This window comes from Crocodylus siamensis, chromosome 13 (assembly GCF_052110815.1).
Source record: "Crocodylus siamensis isolate JL-2025a chromosome 13, ASM5211081v1, whole genome shotgun sequence".
NCBI classification, from domain to species: domain Eukaryota; kingdom Metazoa; phylum Chordata; order Crocodylia; family Crocodylidae; genus Crocodylus; species Crocodylus siamensis.
The window spans coordinates 4,927,003-4,952,326 of record NC_143407.1 but is presented as its reverse complement, the minus strand read 5'-3'; the positions used below and the strand labels follow the sequence as shown (position 1 = coordinate 4,952,326).

Here is a 25,324-nt window from a genome sequence, read left to right as displayed (position 1 = left end):
TTCTCCGTTAGGATGTAGGCCATAAGTGCCCCAAAGGCTTCTTGTCTTGTCATCCGCACAGGGATAAACTCACCTATTTTGGCATCTGTTATTACCACAGAGCTGTGTCGTCATCCTCATTTTTATGGGGAAAGCTAGGAGGCACAGGACCGTGTCTTGGAGTGTCCTGATGAGATATACAGCAAGATTTGGCCCACAGAGGTCATGGTCCATGCAGGCATCACTGTGCTCCGGGTCTTGTCATGTCGGTACCAGCAACTGATGACCGTGGTGAAAGCTGTCACTCCAAGTTATCTCTGGGTCACGGGGAGTTTCCGTTTCTGCTGCTCTGTTTTGAGTCATTTGCTTTGCTCTGGAGGAACACGTTTCGTGGTGAGGGACAGGCCAGGGGCATTCACATGGGGTTAAAATCACGTGAATAATATTAAATGGTCTCTTCTCACTCGACATATCTGCTTCCACGCAGTATGCCTGACTCGCATCTGTTTTGCCTGCTTGCACAAACAAGCTTTTTATTATTAGTCTTGTAGACACCAGTGCATCTGCAGGAGAGCGAGGCAGATTCGGGTCTGGGTTATAACGTCACTAGGAAGACTTCAAGTTAGGCATTCACTGGCAAATGCTTGCTTACTGTGTTTTAGAAGCTACAGCTTGGAGCCAGGGCTCAAGGTCCTTGAATTTTGCTCTCAGCTCTGCCACTGATGTGCTAGGAGACACTGAGCGTAGCACGTTTGTGCAGCTTCATCTCCTTTGTGCCTCTTAATAGGTCTTGACTATTTAGATCCCAAGCTCTTTCTCTGGGACAGAGGCTGCCTCTTAAAGCTGCTGTCTTTGTAGATCATCCAACCTAATCTTGGTTGTGGCTTTTAGATGTGCTTGGAGTACAAAGAAGAATACTAGGGAGAACATAAATGGCAGAAAGGACCCAGCTGGGATGACAGGTCCTTGGTGTAGTCACACTGATGGCTCTGAATTACACTGGGGACCTGTAGTCCCTAGCTGGTCTAGGACTGGGGGATGCAAAGATCGCTGTAGTTTGCAAGCTCATCGGGGCAGAGCCAGCCTTGTGTTTGTGCAGCACCAAGCACAGTGTGATCCTAGGCCAAGGTTGGGGCTCCCAGGCAGTACACACATAACACAGCAGCAACAACAGTAATCATAATAGCAGTAATTTTAAAACGTTTCTCTGCCTGAGCTGAGTACCTAACCCTGGGGATTTTAACACCCAAAGACAGAGTGAAGCCTTGTAAACAGCGCTGGGATGGAACGAGTGCAGGGTGTACTTAGTGCCATTGGATTAGGCAGCAGGTCGATTGCCGCTCTAGTGAGGGGGGCTGTGACCACGCTGTCAGTCTTCATCCTGTCTCTTCTCAGCGAGGCTTGTTGCCTTTGTGCGTTGGGGCAGTCTAGTGTGATGGAGCCTCGTGTTTGCCACTGTTTCTTGCTGGTGCCAGACCAGATGCCTGATGGAAGCTACTGATGGTCACAGGGCTGGAAGGGACCTCACGAGGTCATGTAGTCTAGCCCCCTGCTCAAGTCAGGGTCAGCCCTGACTAAACCATCCCAGCCAAGTTTCTGTCCAGCCTGCTGTTGAATATTTCTAAGGATGGAGATACCACAAAAGTGCTTATCACCTTCTTCTCCAAGCTCCTGTTTGACAAACACTACTTTCTAGCATTACTTTGGCTGCTGACTGCTCTATGAGGCTACTGTGGGTATTAATTTATGGAAATGCCTTGGGCTCTCTTCTTACCTGGCTTTCTCCCTAGTCTCCTTCTTGTTGGTTTATTCATGTAGGACATGATCCAGCAAAATACCTGAGCACATGCTTAATTTAACGGTAAGTAGCTGGGTCCATGGAAATCACTTTGCCTGTCGGTACTTCCGTGTCGCCTTACGCCGAGCAGGGATGCTAATCGCAGTCTGTCTGCCACAGATAGCCGGAGGGCTCAGGTGTTTCCACTTGAGGTCATGCTTAAGAGCCACATGTGTAGGTGTAGGTTCCCAGCACTGCAGACAGGAGTCTACTGGGCTTAGCAAAAACCCTCTGGCACTTAACTCCCTTTTTAAAACCTGCACTGGGTGCCTCCCTACATATTTAGGCACATTAAACACCTTTCACACTCAGGCCTCATTTGTTTTGGTGGATTGGGGCCCTATTGGGCATTGTCTGAATCACCGAGTACCACCTCTGTAGAGTGAAGGGAGCTGGTTTTGTGTCTTTTGTACAATACCAAGCCCAACAGGGTGGGGGGGAAAATATGAATCCTACTTTATTTAGAAATCCTATTACCCCCAAGGCAGACAGGTCCATATCATCACCACCATCTAGCACATGGGGAAACTGAGGCATTAGGAAGCGATTGGATGCATCAGTATAGACAGGCTCCCATTAACCCCCTGTGGTGCCAGCAGGGTCAGTCCTACCTGCTGTCTGCCCCAGGGCCTTGCCCCTGGGCTTTGCCTGGCTTTCTGAATCTGCCCCATGGGAGGCCCATGTGGATTCTACCCAAGCCTGGTGCTTGAAAGCTGATCACAGTCCTGATGTAAGAAGAAGGTTTTCACCCAGGAATTTCCTACTGAATGTTGAGTTCATTGCATAATGGCTTAGAAGAGAGAGCTGGCTTAGTCTCTTATATAAGTGTTGAGCCTCAGCAAGAGCTCTTGGAGCAGCCACCGATACATATTTTTAATGAAGTTCCCACTTCCCGTTACCAAATTGCATTTGAGGCCCTTCTGCATTAAAAAAACTCCTGTCTGTTCCCCGGCAGCCCGGCTGCAGCTTTGACACAGAACTCCCTCTAACGGTAACTGAATTCTTTGCAGGGGTGCTGGTTGTAGCTGTGTCTATGTCTAAGGACATAGGCAGACAAGGTTCTTTGGGTAAATGTAATATCTTTTATTAAACCAACTAAATAGTTGGAAAAATTGTCCTTTGCAAGCTTTTGGGTACAAAGCTGAAGAAGGGTGTTTGTACCCGAACGCTTGCGAAGAGCAACTGTTTAGTTGGTCTAATAAAAGATAGCACATCTACTCAAAGAACCTTGTCTGGCAAAATTCTTTGCACATATTAATATCCTGAAATCCCACAAGCATCCTCCTTAATTGTTGGCCTTTTGGAAAGAGGGAGCTGACTGCAATAAGGATTTTTATGCAGGCTCAAAGATCTGGGTCCGTGTTGCACGCATCACAGATCCCTGCGGGATACATTACTGAGATGAACTGTTTGGATGAGTCTAGTCATTAGACCAAGAGAACTGGGATCCAGGTTCCTGTTTCAAGCTCAGAGATGCCGCGTAACGTAGAGAAGTCCCCCAACCTCCCTGCACCCCCGTTTAAGATAGGGATAATATTTAGCTTGTATGGCACTGACACTTGTCTTAAGAGCTGAATTGAAATCATCAGGCTGCCTGGGGGTGGTACCAGTTTTTAATCCCAGCTGGCCTGAGCTGGATTCAGACCAGTGACCTGGAGGTAACAGGCGCATAGCTTAACACATCACCAGGCACCTGAACCATCCAGTGCCTGGGAAATTAATGTTCTAAAATTGAAGTAAACCTTTGCTAACTTCAAGGATTCACACTAGCAAGGCAAAGACCTCCAGGGAGCTCCTTCTGATCGTCTCCCAGGGTGCTTTATCTGCTGTTTTGTCCAGCCTAGAAAAACAGACCAAATGCTACACATGGGGTAATTACAGAATGAAATAGGGAACTCTTGCCTGGCTCATTGGAAGCAGTGTCTGACATTGTGATGTTTCCCAGTAGGTTTTGCTCTGAAGAGTCCAGGGAGATGACATGTTATTGCAAAAAGATGCGGAGACTCTTTGCCCTTATCTACTAGTGAGGCAGCAAGCATCTTTGTGAGCTCCTTTCCAGGTCGATGGGCAGGCGGATCCGCTCCCTTCTCCCTGCAGCCCTCAATTGCGGATGCTCCCGTTACAGCTGTCTCAGTCAGAGTCCACGGGGCTGCTCTAGACTCCTTGCGTTTGACGCTGATTTGTGGGACTTGACAAGGCTGGCATGAAGCTGGACTTGCAGCAGGAGCAGGATGTTCCTTGTGCCGTTCCTGTTCTGGGGCATTGCAGTGGGTCCAAGCTGGACAGGGGAGCCGTGAGCTGAAACTGGCCAAGCCCTTTTCATTCGTGAGCTGCAGCTGGTTTCCCAGCAGTGCGGTCTTTGGGCTTCCCACCCACCGGTCTTGACAAGGTTTCTTCTGGGCAGGCCAGCTATTAAGGCATCCCCTTTTGCATGCTGCTCGCTCTTCTGGTCCCCAAACAGAGCCTTTAGTATCCCCAATAAAGGCAACTCAGATACCTGCTAGATCCACTCAGTCTTACACCAGCTTTGCACCTATGGACTGTATCAGTGCCTGGGATCCTAGAGGCAGGTCTCCTCCTGGTCCACCCCACTGTGTACCTATAATGCAAGCTGCACACAAAGGGTCCTGAGAGCTGCCTGTTGGCTGTGTGCTACCATTGCACAAGGGAGTCCCTCTGGATGCTTATTACTATTTGTGGCTGGTCCCTCTATACAGATGGAGCCCAAAGAGGGCTAGGATCTAGCCCCTAGTGACTGTGATTCAGCTATGTTGGCTCTGTGTAGCCAGTGTCCAGGCAGGGAGAGCCGGCTGGGGACTGGATGTTGGGGGAAGCTTCTTGGGGCATTATTGCTGTCCCCCTGCACCTCCTTGCAGTTGCTGGGCAGGTGAGAAAGCAGGTGTGAGGAGCAGATGGTGACACCTGCAGCACTGCAATGCATTAGGCCCCTGGTGATAAATGCATCTCTCCCCACATAGAAAGGTACGTGGGGCCAGCAGGCAGAACTGCTGCTCCTCCGCTGGGCACTCTCCCTTCCTTAGCCGGGTTTGGCAGCATCAAGGGAGGGGATTGCAGCCTCTGAGATGGGGGAAGAGAGAATGGCATAGTTACACATGGCCTAGGTGCGCGTGCCTACGTGGACATGGAGCGCGGTGCCTTTGGGGGCATCTGCACGGCACACATAAGGGCACAGCCGGTAGAGGGGGTTGCAGGTCGGGGACCAGGAGGTGGCTGGGCTTTCCGTGGAGTTCTACTGATTTACGCCAGCTGAGGACCTGCCCTTGTGCGTGGCCTGTTTAGTCTGTGTGTTTATATGGCTTATATACACGGCATGTGCATGCATGTAGCGTGCGTGTGCATGCGTGTAGCATGCTTTGTATGCACCCGTGTGTGTTCCTGTATGATGCGTGTCCATGCCAACAAAAGCACAAGGAGTGTGCACAGACAGTACCAAGAGCAGCCAGTCAGCCTCTACCACCAGAGCCCTGCCTGGGGAAGGGCACGCTGACACCTCCCCTGGGTGCGTTTATGCCGGCAGGAACAGAGGATTAGGCACAGGGGATCAGATTGTCCCGGGGCAGGGGCTTGGACCCAGTGATCTAATAGGCCCCTAAAATTTATGAATCTGTGAATCACGGGGCCTTGAAATTGGATCTTTTGCCTCTAACCACAGCCAGTGTCTCTGGTGACCGAAGAAGATGCTCTCTTGCCTAGCCATGGCGTAGCTCCCTCTGTGCCTTCCTAGCATGTGTGCAGTGGAGGAGGACCAGGGTAGGAGGCAGCTGCCCATGTACAGGAGAGATGGGGATGCTCACCATGCCATGAGGAGCGACACCTTCCCCAGCCTGTGGGGGTGAAGCCAGCAGGGGCTGAGGATCTGACCAGGGCCATAGATTTGCTGTCCGCACTTCCCAGAGCGTGGTGGTAGCAGGCGCCATGTGGGGGGTGGGGGTGGGAGGGGAGCGGTCAGGCCATGGTGGTGGGAGCTCTGCGAAAAGCTTTTCCATTATCTCACTAATCTCCCCTTGGTGACCTGCCAGGCCTTCCTGGGAGCGGCTGACAGAAGGGGATTACCCTGCGGAGGCCCCTGCGGCAGAGCCCCCTCTCGCTGGGCATCTGGGCTGGGGGAGGGATGCAGAGCCTTGGTGCTCGGCAGGCCGAGGCTAATCCTCCCTGGCCGGCGCTCAGATGGGATCATTCGCTGGCGCTGTCAGATTAGCAGCAGCACCGAGGCAGATCGGCTGGGTCCTGCAGGGCTGCGACATCCATTTGAAGCTGAAGGGATCCCAGTCCCGAGGGGCTGCCAGATCAGGGGGTCCAGGCCAGCGCGGTACATGGTGCAGCTTGGGGACTGGACGGACGGGCCCCTGGGACTTCACTGCCCTCCTGTCCCCACAAGATGGTCCATACCCAGGTGAGATCCTTTGTGTTTTTACTAATCCTGCCCCACAGTCCCAAGAGGAAAGCAGGACTCCTTTGATCCACCTGCCTGGTGTCTGGGCTCCTTGCACATTGTCCGGCTGCGCCCCATGTTCACCTGCATGTTGGGCAGGAGAGCGCATGGGATGGACTCCAGGGAGCCCTTCCACGGGGGCCTTGTGCGAAGAGGCTGTTGGTGGAGGTGGCATCTGGGTGGTGCAGGAGCTAGCAAGGGCCTATAAAGCTTTCTGCTGCTAAGGTGCTGGTCAGTGCAACCCAAACTGCTTGTTTCTTGCCACTCTCAATCCTGTTTCTAAGGAAATCCCAGCATCATGCGTGCAGAAGAGGGAGGCTGGACAGGTGTCCAGCAAAAGGAAACGACATGCTGGATGAGGGAAGGGAAGCTCTGCTTAGGGCTGTTCGGCAGCTCTTGATGTTGCACAAGCCAAGAGATAATGCCATGTGGTCCCACAGAGTGGTGGGGAAGAGGGAAAAGTGAGGTGACGGTGGCATCTTTTGCTTCAGAGGCACCTAGAAGGAGACAGAGGGGTTGCCTGGAGTGCTTCACCTTGGTAGCTGGCAGTAGCAAAGAGGGACAGTTGCTCGTCCCAAGTAAAAGACCCTTTATTGTTCATCCATTCTTTGCACCGCAGCGACTCTGCCTCTTCCTCTTGGAGGCTGCCTCTGCTGCACTTTGGCAGCAGGTCCAGGATGACTAAACGGAGCATCTCCTGTCACTGCCACGGCAGCGGCTGGCGGAACTGCTGTGCGGCACGGCAGGATGACCCCACTAGGTCGGGGGTCTGGTTTGCCTCACTTTCCTGAGATGCTCTCAGGGGGAGGAAATCAGGTGAGACTGGTTGTTTTCAAGAGGTCTCTGCTGGCCTTGGCTTTATCCTGGTCAGCCCTTCCACTCTAGTGCCACAGGGTTTGCATCACTTGGGCCCCTGAGTGCATGCAGAGTCTTCGGCATGGAAGATAGGCCCCTTCTACTTTTGCATCTGACTAGAAAACAGGGCTACTTCGGGAGGATCGGAGCAGGGAGGATTTGAAGCACAGACCCCTTATATTCACAGGTGCACAGTCAGCGGCAGGCTCAAAGGATTAGGTCCGTGAGACCCAGTCACATGGACCCGCGCACTGCGTGGAAGTGGTTCCTCCCCCAAAGAGGTCTGCACTGCTGGGGGACAGTCATTGTCCATAACTCCCGGGGTCGCTAGATGGCATTGTTCCTACATGGTTCTCCAGATCAGGGCTGTGAGGGGCATGCACGAGGCTGGCGACATTCAGCTGTTTCAGCAGAGCTTGAGCTGGAGATGTGGGTGCTGGGGTGATGCATGTGCTTCTGACTGTGCCTGTAGGCTGAAAGAGCTGGGGTACAAACAGGGCATGCCAGCCCCATGTCACTCTAGCGTTCGGTCCCCAGAGAAATGACAATCTGAGGGTTCACTGTGGTGCCTTCATCCCCCCTTGCAAAATCCATATCCGGCCCCAGCCCAAGCTGCACTGGCCTGGCTGCCTGGAGGAAGGACGTGCACAGAGTCTGCGTACACCCACCCGATGGATTTTCTTGGAGAAGAGACAACAGGGGCACAGGCTTTCTTGGCGGCTTCTCACCCCAAGCCAAGAGGAAACCGCAATGCGAGAATGGCAGCAGGGCAGTGAGGGAAAGGAAAGACCACAGAAGCGAACAGTCAGGTTGCTGCTCCTGCTTGCCCCCGGATGGACCCTTGCACTATGAACACCGCTCCATGGCCAATGCCTCTGTCACCGACACTGCCGATGCCAAGTGACTTGAGCACGGTGGCTCTAGATTGCCACCCACGTGCCTGAGAGCAGAATCAGTCCCTCTAAACCTTCCCAGCAGCAAAAGGCATTAGAAGGGCCTAGGAAGGAGCCAGGATAAAAGAGCCCACTTATACAATAAGTGTGTGTGTGCAAGGCACCATCTTTCAATGTGTGTGTGTGTGTACAGCACCTAGCACAGCTGTGCTGGGCCCGGCCTCGAGGTGCCACCACAACACCACGAGGCCGCTCAGGAGCCCCACGGAGGCTGTGGTATGGCGGTCAGGTGAAGCAAGGTGGCCGTGCACAACGAAGGCATGCAGGGGCCGTGGGTGTGTTGTGGGGGGAGCCGGGAAGCGGTGGGGAGTCAGTCACAGCATCGCTGCGGGTTTGGTCCGGCCCGGTTCGGCACATTGAAACGCTTCCGCTGGGCCCCCCAGTACAGCTGCCTTTTTTGACAGGGAAAAATGACTGTAAGAGAAGTGACAGCACCAGCTGGTGTCTCTTCCCCCGCTCCCCGCAGCATTACCTCCATGCTTATTAGATGCTTTGCTCATTAGACATACCAGAGAGGAGCGGGTTCGCACCTCGTATCAGCTTCTGTGCAGTGGGCAAGATCCATCGCTGGATGGTCACGATCCACATTTATCCCTCATCTCCGTGGGCGGCAAAAGCGTTATGCCACAGCAGCAGGGGTGGGGAGGTTCATCCGGGATATCGCACGGAGCCTTTCACGTCACCGGCTCGCAGAGCATCTCAAATGGACACGATGCTTGTGCATGAGGGGCACCTCATCCGGTGCTGAAGGGCTTTGGGGTAAAGGGTCGTGGCGTGTTTGGATTGCAGCAAGCAGACGGCAGGGGGGTGCCGTTGTGGTCCTTGTTCGCGCTACGCCATCCAAGTGCTGCCTCCTCAGCGCTTCCCCCGGACCCCATCTCTTGTGAGCGGTCACCCTCCAGCTCTATTCACGTCACCTTGGATATAACGCAGGGCAGCTGTCGACTTGGCTGTCATCTTCTCTTGCTTGTTTGCTCCCCAGTCTGCTTCTGCAGGCTCCTTCCCAGCGGCCGTCTCTGTGCCTGCCCACGTGTAAAGTATTTCTCCTCGCTGCCCTCACACAGTGTCCCCTTGTGACAGTCATCTCCCATAGTAAAGCAATGGCCAGACCTCCCTTGAAGTCCTGTCCCTTTCCAGGGCATCAAGGTTTGAAACCTGTGGCAACCTCACCAGCCGGGGCTGACATTGCACCAAGCCCGACATCCTTCCATATGCAACCAGGCTGGCTCCCAGTATGGGCCTGTGTGAAGTTTCTACCCCTTGTCACACTCGTACGGTTGCTCAGCTTTTGCGGGAAGCTGAAGTGTCCTGTGACTTCTGCATGGCCGGTGGAAAGACTGCAACGTTGAATTCAGGCTATGGATGCCCAGTAGCACGTGGGTCTTGCATATGAAACCTTGGAGGGTCATGGCAAAGGGTGTGAGCACAAAAGCACCAAGGCAGACAAGGAACTAATAAGCTCCATTATTGTAACAGTGATTTTCCCCACACTAGATTTGACTCCCATTCAGTGAAGTGGGGTATCTAGAGGCCCCGTTCTTCACATCTCCTCCACTACCTTCTGTTTCCTCCTCTTCTGCCTCTCCCTGCCTCCACATCACTGCCTGTTCGGAGACACTGCTCCTGTTGGCAATTGCTGCTACTGGCTACTGGAGGAGTGGTGTTAATTCAGTATTGGGGTGCTGCTTGCTAAATACCACCCATTCCTATGTAGCTGGGGGATCATGTTAGCCCTAATAGATCAAGCCCCAAAAAGCTTGCAGAGGACAAAGCAATGACTCTGCTTCAAGTGCTCCGTCCACTGCCATCTGAAGTTGACACGAGCAGCTCCCTGTATCAGGCCCTCACTGCAGAGACCAGGTTTTGCAGAAAACCGATTGCACAAATCATGTACCTGACACTGGACAGTGGCCTTTGCTCCAGTCCTCAGCCTTCCTTGAACGGAGGCCTGGCGTTATGCAAATCTCCAGGCTGTCGCTTGGAGAACTGGGCACTTCTCATCCTTTGAAGTCCTGGGATGCTTTCGGGGCAGGGAGCTCAGCCATCTGCAACGCAGCCTGGGGTGGGAGCCCAGGAAAGTCAGAGTTCATCGTTTCTGATAAGGCGGGTTCTCGGTGGCTGCGACGGAGGCCGGGCACCGCAGTGGCTCCCTCCTCAGCACCAGCTGGCATCTGCTGGAGTTCGGTTTCAGGGGGGTGACGTCTCCCTTTTTAAAGATCAGGTTACCGAGATCTTGTCGGAGCCGACAACTGTCCAGCAAAAGATTGCGCTTAAGAGCGTGAGAGAGCTGGCGGGTTTGCACAGGCAAGCGGCGACTTCCCTAGAGTCAGCCCAAACGGGGCGATTTCTGGGAGGGGAGAGTTTGGCTCTGAGAAGCGGGAAGATGGTGAGAGGGGATGCCAGCTGCAGGCATTTTCCGTTCGGAAGAAGGAGCAGAAATGCCCTCGTGCTGTGAGCGGTCGGATTGAGGATGGTAGGAAACGAGGTCCGCTCAGCGACACCACTCGCGTATCCTTTGCTTGCTGCAGGACAGCATCGCTTGAAAAGGGGGCTGGGAGCAGGGGGTAAATGAGCTGCCCTCTGCTGAGCTTGGACTAGCTTGGACTGAAACAGGTTAGACGTCTGATAGACCCTCCAAGGCGGATCAGCTTTGTCAACCAGAGCAGATTGGGGAATAAACTAGCAAACATAGCTCGGATGTGCACGTAGCTCCATTTAAGAGGCTGCTTTATAAGTTGTTGTGTTGCTGATTGTGTCTGACCAGTGTAAGTTAGTTTTAAGGGGCCAAAACGGACCAGTTGGAATGACACCAGCTAAAGGGCTGGCCTGTCGTTATTTATGGTATTTCCCAGGATAACAGCAAATGTACTATATGTTCATTTTGCTAAGGAGCGGAGCCTAATTCGTCCCCAGTTTTAATTTGTTTGAAGGCAGTGGAGTTATTCCAGGGTTGAATTAAGGCTATGGCCTCATAGTAATATGAGTCTGCACTGTTGTGCACTCAGCTGTTAGAGTATCACTCGTCAAGCAGGGGGCTCAGACCACTGCTTCTCTAATGAGACTCATCAACTCAGGCCCTTAAAAAGGGGATTAGTGAGGTTCTGCCGTAGTAATTGTGTCTGTGATATAAGTAAAAGCCATAGGAGCAGCTGCAGCATATGCAACGCTGGCATCTGGGCAGAGTGACCTGTTGCACCCTCTGTAAAGCACATTTTACAACTGTTGAAAAAATAGAGTTTAAAAGTTTCTCTCCCCTTTTAGTGTCATCGTTACGTCGTTAACGGTAATGGTGAAATTGAGGCTTGAGTGACCATCTTCAGCACCCGATCTTGCTCGGAGTAGCCACCTGCTGCTTGGAGTATAATTTTGTTCAGACTCTAAAGATGGGTTTTGCTTGGAGAAAGAGTGGTTGGGTGGTTTAGGAGCCTGGCACAGCACTCAGGAACCCACTTACTCCGTGGTTAAGCACTGCAGTAAGTAGTCTGCTTTTCAGTGGTACAAGACACTCACGTAGCCCTCTGAAATCAAGAGGAGTCACCAGTGCTCTGACCATTTTGAAAATTAGACTACTTTTCCTTAGGTCCTGAAATGCAGATTTAGCTTCTACCAAAGCCAAGCTTCCAGTGGCACCTCAGGCCAGTTGTTTCCTCTCTGTGCCTCAGTTTCCCTGTCTGTAAAATGCAGATAACAATTCACTGCGGTGTGTAACGGGCTCTGAGCCCCTTGGGCGGAGGGAGCTGAAAGGAGCCAAAGCACAAGTCCTTCCAGGACTTCTGGAGAGTTTTACGTTGTGAAAATCACAGTGGGAGAAGCTAAAAGAATTCACCAGTTCTCAACGAAAGATGATATAAGCCTGAGCTCTCCTCCCAGCCCATGCCACACGTCCCCACACCCTTCACTGGAGAATGCAAAGTGATGGCAGCAGCCGCATCAGTTGAACCTGGGGAGCTGTTGTCACATACTTCCCCCCCTGTTATTTTATAGCAGCTGCAAAGCCTGGGGTTGTTTCACGCTGAGACAGGCAGGGTAAATCCACCGCAGCCCTACCTTTCAGGTACATAATAATTATTAATGCCAATAATGAGTAGTAGTGATGGTATAAGGAAATCAAAGGAACGAGGGGCACCGACTGTATTGCAGATTAAACAGTGCCCTCAGCATAGGTTGCCCTTTGGCTGTGGTGCCATGCTTTCTTCTCGACCTAGGAATGAAGAGACTAGGCATGGCCGAGCAGCGATCTATTCATGCAGGGTCTTGTTTCCCCTTGGTCCAAGAAGGCTGTGCCCATCCCTCTGAAGGGGAGTCACAGGCACGGGACATGGTAGTCCATGTGGGAAAGCCTGGTCTCCTAAAATCAAGTCCAAGTTGTCCAAAATTGGGCACCAAGAAAATGGAGGAATGGACAAAACAGCTCCAACCTCTCAGAATAGCTGTTTCCCATGGGTAAAATCAGGATTACACTTCCCTCCCAGGGGTGCATTGAGATGCCATTCATTCACTTCGCAAAGGTGCTTTGAGTTTGGTTGGAGTGCACCAGAGAAAGTAAAAAAAAAAAAAAAAATAATTGGGAGGGGGATAGACACTGTGCCTAGAGATGATCACGTAACTAAGCCTTGGAAGAAGCATCGCACTATCGTACCGATCCACCCAGTATCAAAAAACTCTTTGTTCCAAAGGTTCCTTTGGCAGACGGCTCTTGCTTTGCAAATAGGTTTGCATTATTCTCCCAGGATAGTTGCTGATGGATAAGCCTGCTTGGGGAAACGGGGACCCTCCCAAAGGTGGTGTGACAAGAGTTTGGGGTGGTGGAAGGTGATACTTTCACAAGCTTCTGCAGCCACATTGTTCTCTCCTCCTACCTCTGTTGCAGCGGGGTGGAAGCTGGTGGGGATTTGCGGCTCAGAGGCAGAGTTTGGTGCTCAGCTGCCAAGTCAGAGCGAACGAACAAGTGCAATCTCTTCTTGTGACGCTGGCACCATCAGAAGCCTCATCCCCGTTGCAATGCTAGCCTCGGCCTCTCCAGTTTCCTCCAACCTGGCAGTCCTTCCCACATTAGGAGGGTGCTCTAACAATATCCCGCTGTTGTGAACGCTAATCCATCCCTCCTCCTGTTCACAGCCTGAGGAGCCAGTGTGGAAAAGCTTCAGGCGGCCATCGGCATTTAAATACCGTCTGACTCGGTGCTTAGAGCACCAACAGTCTGTCTGTGTTCAGGTTCCCAGAGCTGCCCTTTCTGCCGAGGCTGACCGGGCACTGACCACCAGAAATGCCTAGTGTCAGCAGGACTTAAATAGCCTCCCACGGACCCACCCCAGATGCAGCAAGCCCCTGCCCGTGCTTACTGGAGCAATGGTCTTTGACTCCAGGCCGCAGAGCACAGCTCCTGTTACTGTAGCTGCCCCTCCTGGATTGAGCTGAGAAGCAGGAGACTGCTCTCCCCTTCCCACCCCAACTCCTTGCAGCGCCTTGGGGCTTGAACACGTATTCCTCAGTCTGTACAGTTCAAGCCTCATCAGTGTCAGGGGGAATTGGCCCGAGTGGGGAGGTGGCGATCAGCCCTGCAGAGATGCTGTGGGTTTTTCCCATCCTGCTGAATGGGGGGTGATTGGAACTGCCCATTGCCATCGCATTAGACACACCGACAGGGACTGAGGCTCATCCCCCTAGACGCTGTATTGACACACAGAACAGCCTCTGATCTGGAAAGCTTGCAGGTTAAACAGATGTTGTGTAGGAGAAAAGCAGCACCGTGACCAGCTGTGGGTTGCAGAGGGGGAACTGAGGCACAGCTTGGATGCAGGGACTTGTCCAAGGCCACCCAGGAAGTCTGTGTCAGCGAGCCCAGAGCGCTCAGGTTGCTGCCCGGTGCCGTCCTTCCCTTCAGGCTGCGAGGCTCAGTTCATCCCCTTTTGTAAAGTGCCACATGGGAGCTTGGTCTTACTTTGCCGCCTGTGGATATGTCGTACTGAAAGCTTTGAGTGATACCAGATTATCCCGTTACTTCTCCGGTAGCCGCACTGTCAAACATCATTGGATTTCTTGTGTATTTCTTAAGCTGCTTTTTTGCTGTGAGAGGCCAGCGCAGTCAGACAAAGCCGGGTGGATGCTGGTATTGGTTCTCCGCCGGCGGTTGGGAAAGCAAAAGCTAGAGATGGAGTGTCCCCTCCAGCACCCCGCCTGCACACGCTGCCTCCGGGTCTCCTCGCTTCTCCCTGGCACCAGACTGTGCTAGCTGGCTGCTAGACGCTTCAGTTCCCTGTAGAGCAGGCTCTGCACACACAGCTCTCCCCTGTTTTAGGCATACAGCATCTGTACCGCGACTCACCCTTCTAATCCTTGACTGCAGCCATGACAGAGGGAGAAGACTTTGCCTGTACAAGGATCCCCGGCCAGACGCTTTGCAGAAGCGACTCGAGCGGCCCCATGCCGGAAATGCATTCTTCCGACTCCTGTCCAGGGAAAAGGATTTTGCTATTTAACTCCCTACTGGGAGTCTTTGTAAGTACCTCCCTCTCCCCTACCTCCTCCTGCCTGCTTCTAGGCTTCAGCAAAGCCAGGATTTCCAGGGACGAATGCTTGGGACTAACCTGGCACTAATATGGACAGTCAGACGACTATGGGGGCTGGCTCGGTTTTCAAGGGTCTGTAAGGATCCTGGCTGTGGTCTTTCAGGTGTATTTCAGTGACTTTGGGCACGGGGGCTGAGAGGTTGCTGATGGGTTAGTATGAGTGATGTGTGGGAGTGGGTGAACTGGCAGATCGGTGCATGTATCGGTACCTTGGTCTTGAGTTGTCCGTGCCTCTAAAGGGGGCATTCTCACCTTGATGGGGCGCGCTCCTGGCATCCACTCCGCTGCTGAACTATGTTGGTTTTTACCTTTTCAAATAGCATGCGTGGCTTTTGTAGCTGAGCTAAACAAGAAACTCCTACCTTTCTGCTGAGCCCTGCCGCCGGGATTGGCACCTCTGAGGAAGGTCCCTGGCAGCCTCCAGGACTTTTGCTTGCTCTGGCTGGCAGAGTCTCAGACCCTCTGGGTGTGTTTGTGCCACCTTCTGGGTGACCCCTCGTTTATTTTAGACACCGAAGGCAGACTTTTGAAAGAGCTTAGGGCCAGATTTTCCACGGGGCACTAGCAACCTGCCCCCAACATGCTGAGCCCCCAGCCAGAAACCTGCCGAAATGGGAGCTGAGCTGCTCAGAAAAGCTCCCTCCTGCTCCTAGACTTGAGAAACGTTCCTAAAGCTTTCTAGCTGGCGGGTTAGATCTGCCAGCCAGAGGCATGGCCGAGGCCCTTGGGTAGCATCTGATGCAGTCTGCTTTCCCCATCCCACAGGCTGGGTCTGCTGTCAGAGTGTCGCCTCTAGTCGTCAGAGATGGCAGAGAGGTAGCTCAGTGGTTAGAGCACAGGAAAGGGGGACAGGAGACCTGGACTCTGTGCCTCGAAGTTGCCCTCCAGGGACCGTGATTCTGGCCTGTGTTGTAGTCTCATGACTGCATGTTTGAAACATGCATCGAACCCCTGTGACGGAGGACACCAGCCTGTCAGCACTGCTGTCAAGCACGGCCTTTAGCTCCTGGTCCCCCTCGAGGAGATGGGGTTTGTGCACGTTCTCAGGCCAGTTCCTTCACTTCCGCACTGGGGGAAATCAAACAAACTATGAAATGAAAGGCGACGGCCGAGACCTGCTAACACAGTGTTTGGGCTGAGGTTCGACAGCTCCCAAATTTGGGGCATTTGACAAGGGAGGTTGCTACCTGAAGGACCAAGTCCTGCCCTAACTTAGAAAGGGAGTTTGGAGGGTGGGTGGAGTGGTAGCATCCTCCTGGGGAATGCAGGAGCTCCTCTGCCAGCAAAGTGCTTGCAGACACTCATTGCTGCACATTAAAGAAATCAGTGTACGTCTCTGGTGCTTCCTTCCAGATGTAGTGTGAGCTGCTCGCGCACAGTGGGGTTGCACAGTCAGCCAGTGTGTTCTGGTAACGGTGCCTTGGTCCCTGCAGCTTCTTCCCCACATGTTGCACACATCTGTGCAACACGGAGCAGGCACCTGCGTGTTGTTCTGGGTGGGTCTGGGGCACTGGTCCATGCTGTTTCATATTGACCGGTAGATTTACCACTAATGGGGGTCTCTGCATTGGGAACTCCATCATTTAGATACAAATCCTTTCAGAACCGCTGCCCCATGGATGTGCTGCCAAGGCACGCAGACAGCACTCGGTTTTGCAGGGACAACAGTATTGTACGTGCAAATCAGAGCACAGGTTAGCTAGCAAGATGAAGTGCTGGGGGAGAGCAGAGCATCCACATCTCTGCTCTGTGAATGCAGAGGACAACTCCCTTTTATACAGGGAGCCGTATGGGTCATTCTTTTCTGGTTACGTCTCCTGGCTCGATCAGCGAGCAGTTTGGGTCCCTCTACCTTGGCTGGTCTTTGCAAGGATGAGCTGGCTGGAGGGCTTCGCTTCCTCTCAGGCTAGGCAGAATCAGCCTCAAAGGTTGTGAGATGCACAGTATGTCAGTGCCGCACGGGGGCACCTTGCAGAAGGAAGAGAGGAACTGGCTTCATCAGGCTGAAGGTTGCAGACAATGTATGGAAATTTATTTTGGGCTCTGCACGGCCTGACAACTGGCCTGCTGCGTCTGTGTCTGCTTCCTGCCTTGCAATGGGAACTTATCTTCACTTTGCATGCAGTCCCTCCATTGAATAATGCAGGCATCGCATACACAAGCCTTTGACCCAGACTTGCCAGGGAGTGCATGTCTCTTGTTCTTTCTACCCCAAACTCCGCCAGGGACCAAGGTATTTCTGCTGTGCAGGATTATTTGGGGAGCCTGTGGTCCCAGCACACAGGGATGAAGATATGGGCGAAAGACAACTGTGGGGTAGATAGAAATAAGCCCCCAGAGCACTGGAGAGAATGGTTTGGTGCTAAACTCATTGAGGGTCTCTCTCTTAGCATGGCCTAGAACGAGGTCTAATGTCTTCCATTCCCTGAACAGAAGAGAGATGTCACAACACACAACACTTCTCCAAAGGGGGTAAGGACCATCACAGCCCTCTGTCTACACAGAGGGACACTGCGATACCAGAAGGGGCATCACTTACCCAATAACACTTGGCCTGCTCACATCAAAGCTGGAAACAGCACCTAGCTCTCCTGACTCACCTAGGAGAGCTTGCCTAGCTCTCCTAGCTACCACATGCCCTGGACCGCCACGTCTTCTAGTAAAGCACAAACTCGAAACCTTGCTTTTTTAAGACCTACTGTAAGCAGGAGGCAGTTTACATCTAGAACAGGCGAGCCCCAGTGACCACGAAGTAATTGAACCTGGATATTTAATCCACCTTGGAAGTCTTCCGTAGTATTACCACCAGTTTTAGCTGTCCCATGAGGGCCGCAAAGCAAAAAATTCATGCTCAGCATCCTGATGTTGCAGTGCAAATCAGTATGTTACAGCAGCTTAAGTGATGACTTGAGAAGTCGGAGTTTGAACTAGTCTCTCTGGGCACGCCTGCTTGCATCAGCTCTATGGGAAATGACTTGGTTTTCTCCATTAAACATGCATCTGGGTCAAGATCAGCTCATCGGTTTGGACTGTACAATTAAATGGGTGTTGAAAACATCTTGCAAGCTGCTCTCTCTCCTTGCCTTCTTTTAACTGAAGAACTGGAATTGAACTCTTTGTTTTTGTTGCCGGCATGCTAAGACTACGTAAATGCTCCTGATCTATTGTGTTCAATTGATCTGAGGTTTCGGACAACCCAGAATCCAGGCAGGTTTGCATGTGGCGTTTGATTTAGGAACCGGGCTAGAATCTGATTTCTCACAAGGTTTGGGGATGTTCAGAACTGGATTTGTTTTCCAAGAAGTGCCTAGCGCCCACCCATTGAAAACCAGGCCTGTCACGTGTCTCCGGTTGGCTGCCCAAAAGCTATGGGACACCCATCCTCATCAGTCATTCTTTCATCCTGGTCAGTGGGTTTTACTTCATCTCCATCCTTTACTGCAGTGGAGCTGATCTCATGCACTGGGCTTGATGGGAGTTACTCCAGGTCTCCGCCGGTATATGCGGTATCAGAATCAGAACCGGTTTCCTCAGACTTCTGACATCTGATTTATTTTCTTTTTTAATTGTAAATGGGTAAAACAAGCTGCGGTGCAAGCAGGACAAAATGAGGCATAAAGCATGTCACACTGATCTGATACATGGACTAGGTTTATTTTGCATGCATTACCACGGTCTCCTGTGACAGCAATAGCTCCTGGGAGCCTAAGCCCGTCTCCGCAATCATCGCCTTTGTACTTTGCAGAGAGAACATTTTGGCATCTCCTCAGCAAGCAAGACCCAGTTCTTTCCCACTACACAGAGCAAGAAGAGACACTAACTCGTCCTGACACAAGCGGTTGGTTAGGGGCTTTTTCTTTTTCTTTTTTTTTTTGGTCACTCACTTTATTGTTATTGGGCTTTTTTTTGCCCCTGGCTGGATTTTGTAGGGGTTTTTTATGTCAGACAAAGTGCGAGGCCCTGTGTTACTTGGCCATTCCCTGGTTGCAGAATCACTTTGGCCATCTGGGCACAGGAGGTGTTTCTGCCGCACCCATCACCACAGCCTCTGAAGCTCTATCAGTGCACACGAGCAGCAGTTATCACATTCTGCATTTCTATGCCACTTGTCATCTAGGGGCTTAGAAATGGGACCAGACCCAGACCCACCCAGTACATTGCTGTCTGTGACTGGCCAGCCCCTGATGCCTCAGAAGAAGGGGCAAGCATCCTACGTGGTCCCATATCGACTACCACCGCAGTAGATTTCCCGTGCGAGAATCCTATGTGATCAGGTATGTGACCCCCTGCATCCAGGGAATGCTCCTTTCTGGCCCCTGGTAGTCAGAGGTCAGCCTGTGCCATGAAGCTTGAGAGGTTCACATCTCTTCCAAAATTATTATTATTATTCTATTTGCTTCTAAAATGTCCAGATCTGTGCCAAAGAGCATGGCAAGATGTGAATGCAGAGCATGGCTGAGAGCAGCCAGCCAGAGTGGAAGTGGTAGCCCCCCAGGATACAGCGCTGGCCAAGAGCACTGGGATACTCGCACAGAAGCCCTCTGGGATCCTTAAGGCATGAGCAAATTGGACACAGGGCTTGAATGGCTCACATCTCGAAAGGCAAAGCTCCCAGTAAGCTGTGCCGAGACTCAGACCTGCACTTCCAAGGAGCGGGAGGGTTTCGGCTGGGACGGGTTGCACCGATTCGTGGCTCCATGGTTGGCAGTTCCACAGATTTCGTTCCAGTTCACGTCAGCTGAGGGGCTGGCCTCGACTTTCTCTCTTGGCCTGTCCATCCTCCGGGGTGAGGGCTGTACGTTTCTGTGCGTTATGTCCACCGAGCATTGGCTTTGGGTCACTTCCCCTGCCTGTGACAGAGCTGTGTGTGTCAGGTTAGGGAAGACCCGACATGGAAGCTGCCTACAAAACCTCAGACCAAAAGGTAGAACAGGTGCACAGTGCACCCTGGAGGAATAGTACCTTCTGCTTGGAAGTTATCATGGTGATTTGACTGCAGTCCCCATGTACTAGGGAATGCCAAGCATGAAACCCAACAGCCGCGTCACCCAAAACAAAAGGAACTGTATAACTCAACCTAGGAGCCAGCTCTGCAGTGCAACCCCGATTGGCCTCAGTGGAGCTAATCTGCTTTATCCTGCCCCTGACTGTGTCAGTTAGAGATGTGGACTGCAGCTATCAGCCTGGAGCCACGCTTTACCAAAGTCCAGAGGCTGATAGTTCAGGAGCAGCGGGGTTTCGTTCAGGCCAGGACAGATGTGGGGAGAGGCTGCAAACTTGAAGGTTGGGTCTGGCTCCGCATTTCCGCCAAGTCCAGGGCATCCATGTCCACCATTAGGGTTTCTCAAGGTTATTTAAACTGGAAGCTCCTCGGGGTATGCTCTTCCCACTCTGTGTTTGTACAGCACCTAGCACAGCAGGGCCCTGGGCTGTGACTGAGGCTGCAGGGTGCTGCAGTAATGGCTATAATAAAAGATGAGGGTAATACACACTATGTTAAATCTCAGTATTGTGCAAGGGGTAATATAAGCTCAGGAACAATAGGTAGGTGGGTGATCTGTCTGCCTCAGCCCATAAGCAATGCAATAACTGGAACATTGAAGTAACATAGAATAAAACAGGCTTATTTGTCCTGACGCAGCCAAAACCCCCTGGTCCCCACGCTACATCCTCTGGTCACTCCCTAGGAAGCCAGCTTTGAGCAGTATCAGATCTTTGCCGTATAGCCCTTCCTGGAGACTTGGTTCCCTCCTGCTCTCCCTAAACTCTACAGGTAATCAGATAGGCATGCTCCTCAAAGCCAGCCCTTCTCCACATGGCAGGGAGAGGAGAGCTCCTCATAGCGCGATGTGTCAGGTTGGCGTCGGCATCTTCACGGTCTAGATCAGATTGTCTGGGGAGAGGCAGCAGAACAGCCCACGTGGACTAGCCTTTGGGGGTCCTGCGTCCTGCTCAGGTTGGAGGTAGGTTGCGGTACCTGTTGGTCTTAAAATAATATCAAGGGAAGGTTAATTATAAAGCAGCACAGCTCTGCAGCGGGGGTCTCTGGTTACGTTTCTGAATGCTGGCTGCAGAACGGAGACAGGCTGCCCCACGTAAATACAGTCCACTGCCTTTTATGTTTCTGGGACAGTGGAGGAAAGCTTTGATTTCACGTGCAATCCTTCATTTCTGCGCTAGATTCACTACAAGGAGGATTTTCAGGCTGGTGGAGTGCAGAAGAACCAGGCTACCTACCGCCTTATTTGTTAATCTTTCTTTGCAACGTGATCTGGTACTCTAGGCAAGGCTGTGGTCATCAGTGATGTACTTTGAGCACAGGAGGGAAAGCAGGGAGCTCAGAGGTTAGAGTAGTAGGGGTGAGGGTCGGGGTGTTTTCATGTCTGTTCCTGACTGTGAAGGAGAGCAGCTTACAGGAGGGGGACCAGGAGCTAGAACAGGGCACGAGGAGCAAAGTGTCCTGGTTGTGTTCTCAGGTCTGCAAGGAGACCATGCTATATGTGATCAGAGCAATGGATGGCCTAAGAGTCAGGGCACCCAGGCTCTTTTGCCAGTGTGTTGTCACTTCTTTCCCCCGGGTAAGTCTCTGTGTCAGTAACTGTAACACGGAGGGAATCATAACTGTCTAACTGACGGGGCTGTTGCAGTCATTAATAACGTGTGAGCAGTGCTCGGAGCCGTCAGACAAGAGGTGCTAGGAAGCAGCTAAGCATTTTTGAGTTAGTACATGAAAAGCGACCTCTTCCCGTCCCATCAGCAGTAGTTACAGGGGTCTCGTATTCTGCCCTCCCCCCAAGGGCTCCACGCTGCACTCACCGGCTGTCCGTGGGTGGCTATGCACAGTCGCCTTGGGGGCTCAGAGGCACTCCATTGCTCCTGGACAGGCATCACCAACTAGTCAAGGAATGGGGGAAGGGAGGAGCAGACCCCTGCAGGGACCCGTCCCCGTACAGCGTAGACCCAACAACCCTGAACCCAACACTCACGGCAGGTCTCTCTCTTTGCTCTTGCAGGGTCTAAAGAGACACACATCAGATCAGTTCAGCAGCACTTGCCAAGCCAGGTACAGATTAGTTTTGATGCTGATTTGAGGTGACACTGAGCTTTCTGGTAGGGGGTAGCTACAAGCCCCCAGCGCCCTCCGCCTTGCTGAGTGTTGTGCGCAGCCACACAATGTCCTGAGCCACCTTTAAATATAGCGCAGCCTCAGAGATGATGGGCAGAGAAGAGGCAGATTTAAGGTGTGGGTGGGCCGAGGGGGATCTGTATCTCTTGCCTTCTCCATGCCCACCAGGCTGCCCGCTCCTTTGTGCAACCTCGACAATCCACTATGCTGTGGATAATACAGCCAGTCTTATTTGAATGAACTAATGCTATTATCAGACCTCTTTGCCACGTTCTCCTGAGTGGTCTTCCATCCGTCTTCTGACTGTCCCTCACATTGCTTCCCCAGTTACGTTGGGCACTATCGTAGCGTGCCATGCTGGTGCTCCACACACAGACCCTTTCCCCATACCTTTGCGCTGCTTGATGTACTTCATTTTCCGTGGTTCAAAATAGACGTGACTCTTTTTAACGGATCCTTTTCCATCTTTGGTCACTCATCAAACCACAGTCGCACTTCAGGTCAACAGTCCATGAAGAACTTATAAAGAATTCATATTGAGACATTAGAAGCCACGTTAATTAGCCATATACTTAGCTTTCTAATAAGTTAGAGCTAATGGATAGTAGGAATATAGTACAGACGTGGGTGAGTATGAGTTACCAGCAATTAAAAGCCCATCGGGTGACGGTTCCAGGTGGTTATAAACCACAGTAACAAGCAGCCTTCTAACGATGGGCCACTTATTGAACCGTATCTCCGTTATTTCATAGACTTTTTTAAATGTGTCCTCATTGTACAGCAAACCCCAGACTGCTAGGTTTGGGAGCCCGTCGGGCAGTGGACACACAGTGCCGGGAGGTCCCAAATTGCCAGAGGACTCACTTCAGAGCCCAGAACAGCCCTGCCTGCTCAAACGTATCAGCCCAGATCCTTTGGGTCAGAACTGCAACCTCCGTGGATGATAATAAATCAGTGTTGCATAATTGTGCTTCCAGATATCTGCTTTTTAAGTACTGCTTATTCAGCTTATTAGATCCAGCCGTTAGCCAAACTCAGCCCTCCTGGATCAAACTCTGTTGATAAGAATCATTCCCCTCCTGCATCCCATAGAATCACCAAGGGAATGGGCTATCACCTTCCCCACCCCCCCCAAATAAACCCCCTCCGTGGGAAGGACATACTGGGAAACGAATAGCAGTTTAATTTGGGGTTGAGGTTTCCCTGCTCTAGAGAAAGTGTTTTGGTTGCTCCGATTTAAATGGCACCCCCCACAAATGCTGAAAGCTGCATTATTCCTTTGCTTGGAAAGCAATAACCAGATTGCATCTCCCTGTGGGTTGCCCTGCACCTGCGTTTCTTAGTTGCATGCACCGGAGAGAGGCTGCGCTGGCACTGCCAGAGATTGGCATCCGCTCTTCGGCTGCTGGCAGCCTGCAGCAGGCGTGGAAGCAAGGCGGGTTTTTCCCAGGTTCCCACCACCCGTGCACCTCAGCTGTGCCCTGGGAAAGCCCCTTGCAGGTCCATCTAGGGCAGCGGGCCCTCTCCTGTGCGACTGAGGTTGGACTGAGCTGAATTGAGGTTGCTCAGGATTGGGCCCAGTAGTAGTTGGTGGTGGAGAAGTTGGACTGAACCTATTTCACATAAGCCACGTAAGAGCCAGGAGACCCCAGGTACCGAAGGTAAGGTGCTCTGTACCCCATGGCTTGTCTCCTGGCAGGGGCTGGGTTTGGGCCACTTCCTGACCTCTTCTACCAAACGCACAGGCCAGAAGAAGCATGTGCTTACCTGTCACAGGGCCATCGTCAGCCACACGCCCCAGTCTGCCTAGCTGAGCTGGGACTGTGGCTGCTTCTTTCTCAGACCTGGTGATGGGAACTTGATGCCTAAAAGCTCGTCTCTCGCACTCTGTAAGTTGGTCCAATAAAAGGTAGCATCTCACCTCCCTAACCCAGCTTCTCTCCCTCTGCTCTCACACCGTCACAGTTACAACAAGGGTCTTAAAAAGCAGGTTGCTCTGAAAAGTGTCCTGACCTTTCAGAGCTGCGGAGACCTTACAGCTCCCAGGGCTCCCCAGGCTTTGTATCAGGGCCTCGATGATGACTGCACTTCAGATAGTAATATATTTCCATTTTATGGCAGATCCTCCTGGTGTTGGAACAGTGTGGCCTTGAACGTCTTGTCCCATTGCTGATGCTTCTACGCTTTTCCTTTTAGCCCGACTACATAACACGCAGCATTTGTCTTTCCCGCGCGCAGGAGCCCCCACGCCTCGTGTCTGCAAAGCCACGCCAGCCGAAAGCAGCTGTCCTCGCTCACCGCGTCTGCCCTGCTGTTGGCTCCTGGGTTTGCTCACACGCCAGACAGGGAGTTGTGCGTGTGATCCAGGTGAAACGATGCGGGACAGATGTGTACGAGTGTTCACGCATGTGCACACGTGTTCGTGTGTTGCCAGTGGGAAGATTAAGTTCTGAGGTCAACTGGATCTCGCGTTTGTTTATCTGATGCTTGTCCCAGATCCTCCGGCCGTGTGTATTTACACGGCTCCATTACAGCGACAGCTGAGCAGCTCCCAGTCTTTGCTGCCTTTATCCCCTGGGGAAGTGCTGGTATTCACAAGGTGCTGACAGGGAACGTAACCATGCCAGAGAGGCTACGGGCATGTCTGCTCTGTCTGAGGCCAGTGATCAGAAGTGCTGCCCCCCAAAACGGGTGTGCTGTAGCCATCTTAGGGCCGGCACCGGTCCATGTCAGTCACCTCGCTCACTTGGACACAGCTGGCACGCACCTGCCTCTCCTGAAGCAAGCCCACGCGGCATCTCTTTCAGGGGAAGCACGTGCAGAGCGGGCAGGCCTGTGGCACTCCCTCACGCTGTCCTGGAGTGGTATGGACATGCCAGGTGACTTGCCCCCTGTCTCAGGGGGAGTGAGGCAGCCCAGGGAAGTGAACACCCAACTCCTGAGTCCGGGGCTGGTGGCCAAACTGCCAGGCAAAGTTTCTTCACCCGCTAACAAAGGAAGGAGCCACCTCACTTACCTCTGGACAGCCCTGGGCAGTGGTTGCTTCCCCTCTCTTGTGTACCAAGACAAGCTGCTTTGCAGCAACAAGGCAAGCGATGCATAGGGGCTTGCAGGCACCGTGAGCAGCCTATCTGGGTGTCCTTCGCAGGTCAGGTGGAGGAAACGACTGTCTCTGTTAGTTGAGCAATGCAAAGCCTGCCTTTGCTGGGGCATGGGCTAACCGAGCATGGGAGCTGCCCTCCAGTTTTAAGCCAGTGCATGGGAGATGCCACGTGGGAGTTAAGGATTAAAGCTTCACGTGACCATCTAGCACATGCAGCACGCGTGTGGGAGGGGACAGCGGAACAAATGCAGCCTCCACTGCCCGGTGCCCCCCCTACCCACTTAGAGCATCCCAGCTCCGGCCTGGGGCGAGGAAGGGGAAGAGGCAGGGAGCAGGGGTATTCCTGGCTATGCTTCTCCCTCCAGGATTGCTGCCTTTGTGCTGCTCTAAACAGGCACGGCTCTGATTGCCCCATAAAGCTTTCTGCCTTGCTCAGTAATGCAGGGATC

General features: G+C 52.5%; 1 protein-coding gene across 5 annotated transcripts in view; it reads left to right on the top strand.

Annotated features, from left to right (window-relative positions):
• TMCC2 (transmembrane and coiled-coil domain family 2) overlaps positions 1–25,324 on the top strand; it is a 64,070-nt gene that overhangs the window by 24,860 nt on the left and 13,886 nt on the right. The window contains exons 1-2 of one of the 5 annotated variants that reach the window (XM_090025257.1): positions 10,328–10,550; positions 14,424–14,575. The exons of 1 other annotated variant lie outside the window; for it this stretch is intronic. In XM_090025257.1, the coding sequence (XP_089881383.1) occupies positions 14,426–14,575 (150 nt within the window). In that variant the 5' untranslated portion in view covers positions 10,328–10,550; positions 14,424–14,425. Of the gene's footprint in view, positions 1–10,327; positions 10,586–14,423; positions 14,576–25,324 lie in introns of those variants that run through there. 3 more of the 5 variants (XM_090025255.1, XM_090025258.1, XM_090025259.1) reach the window with 3 other exon arrangements.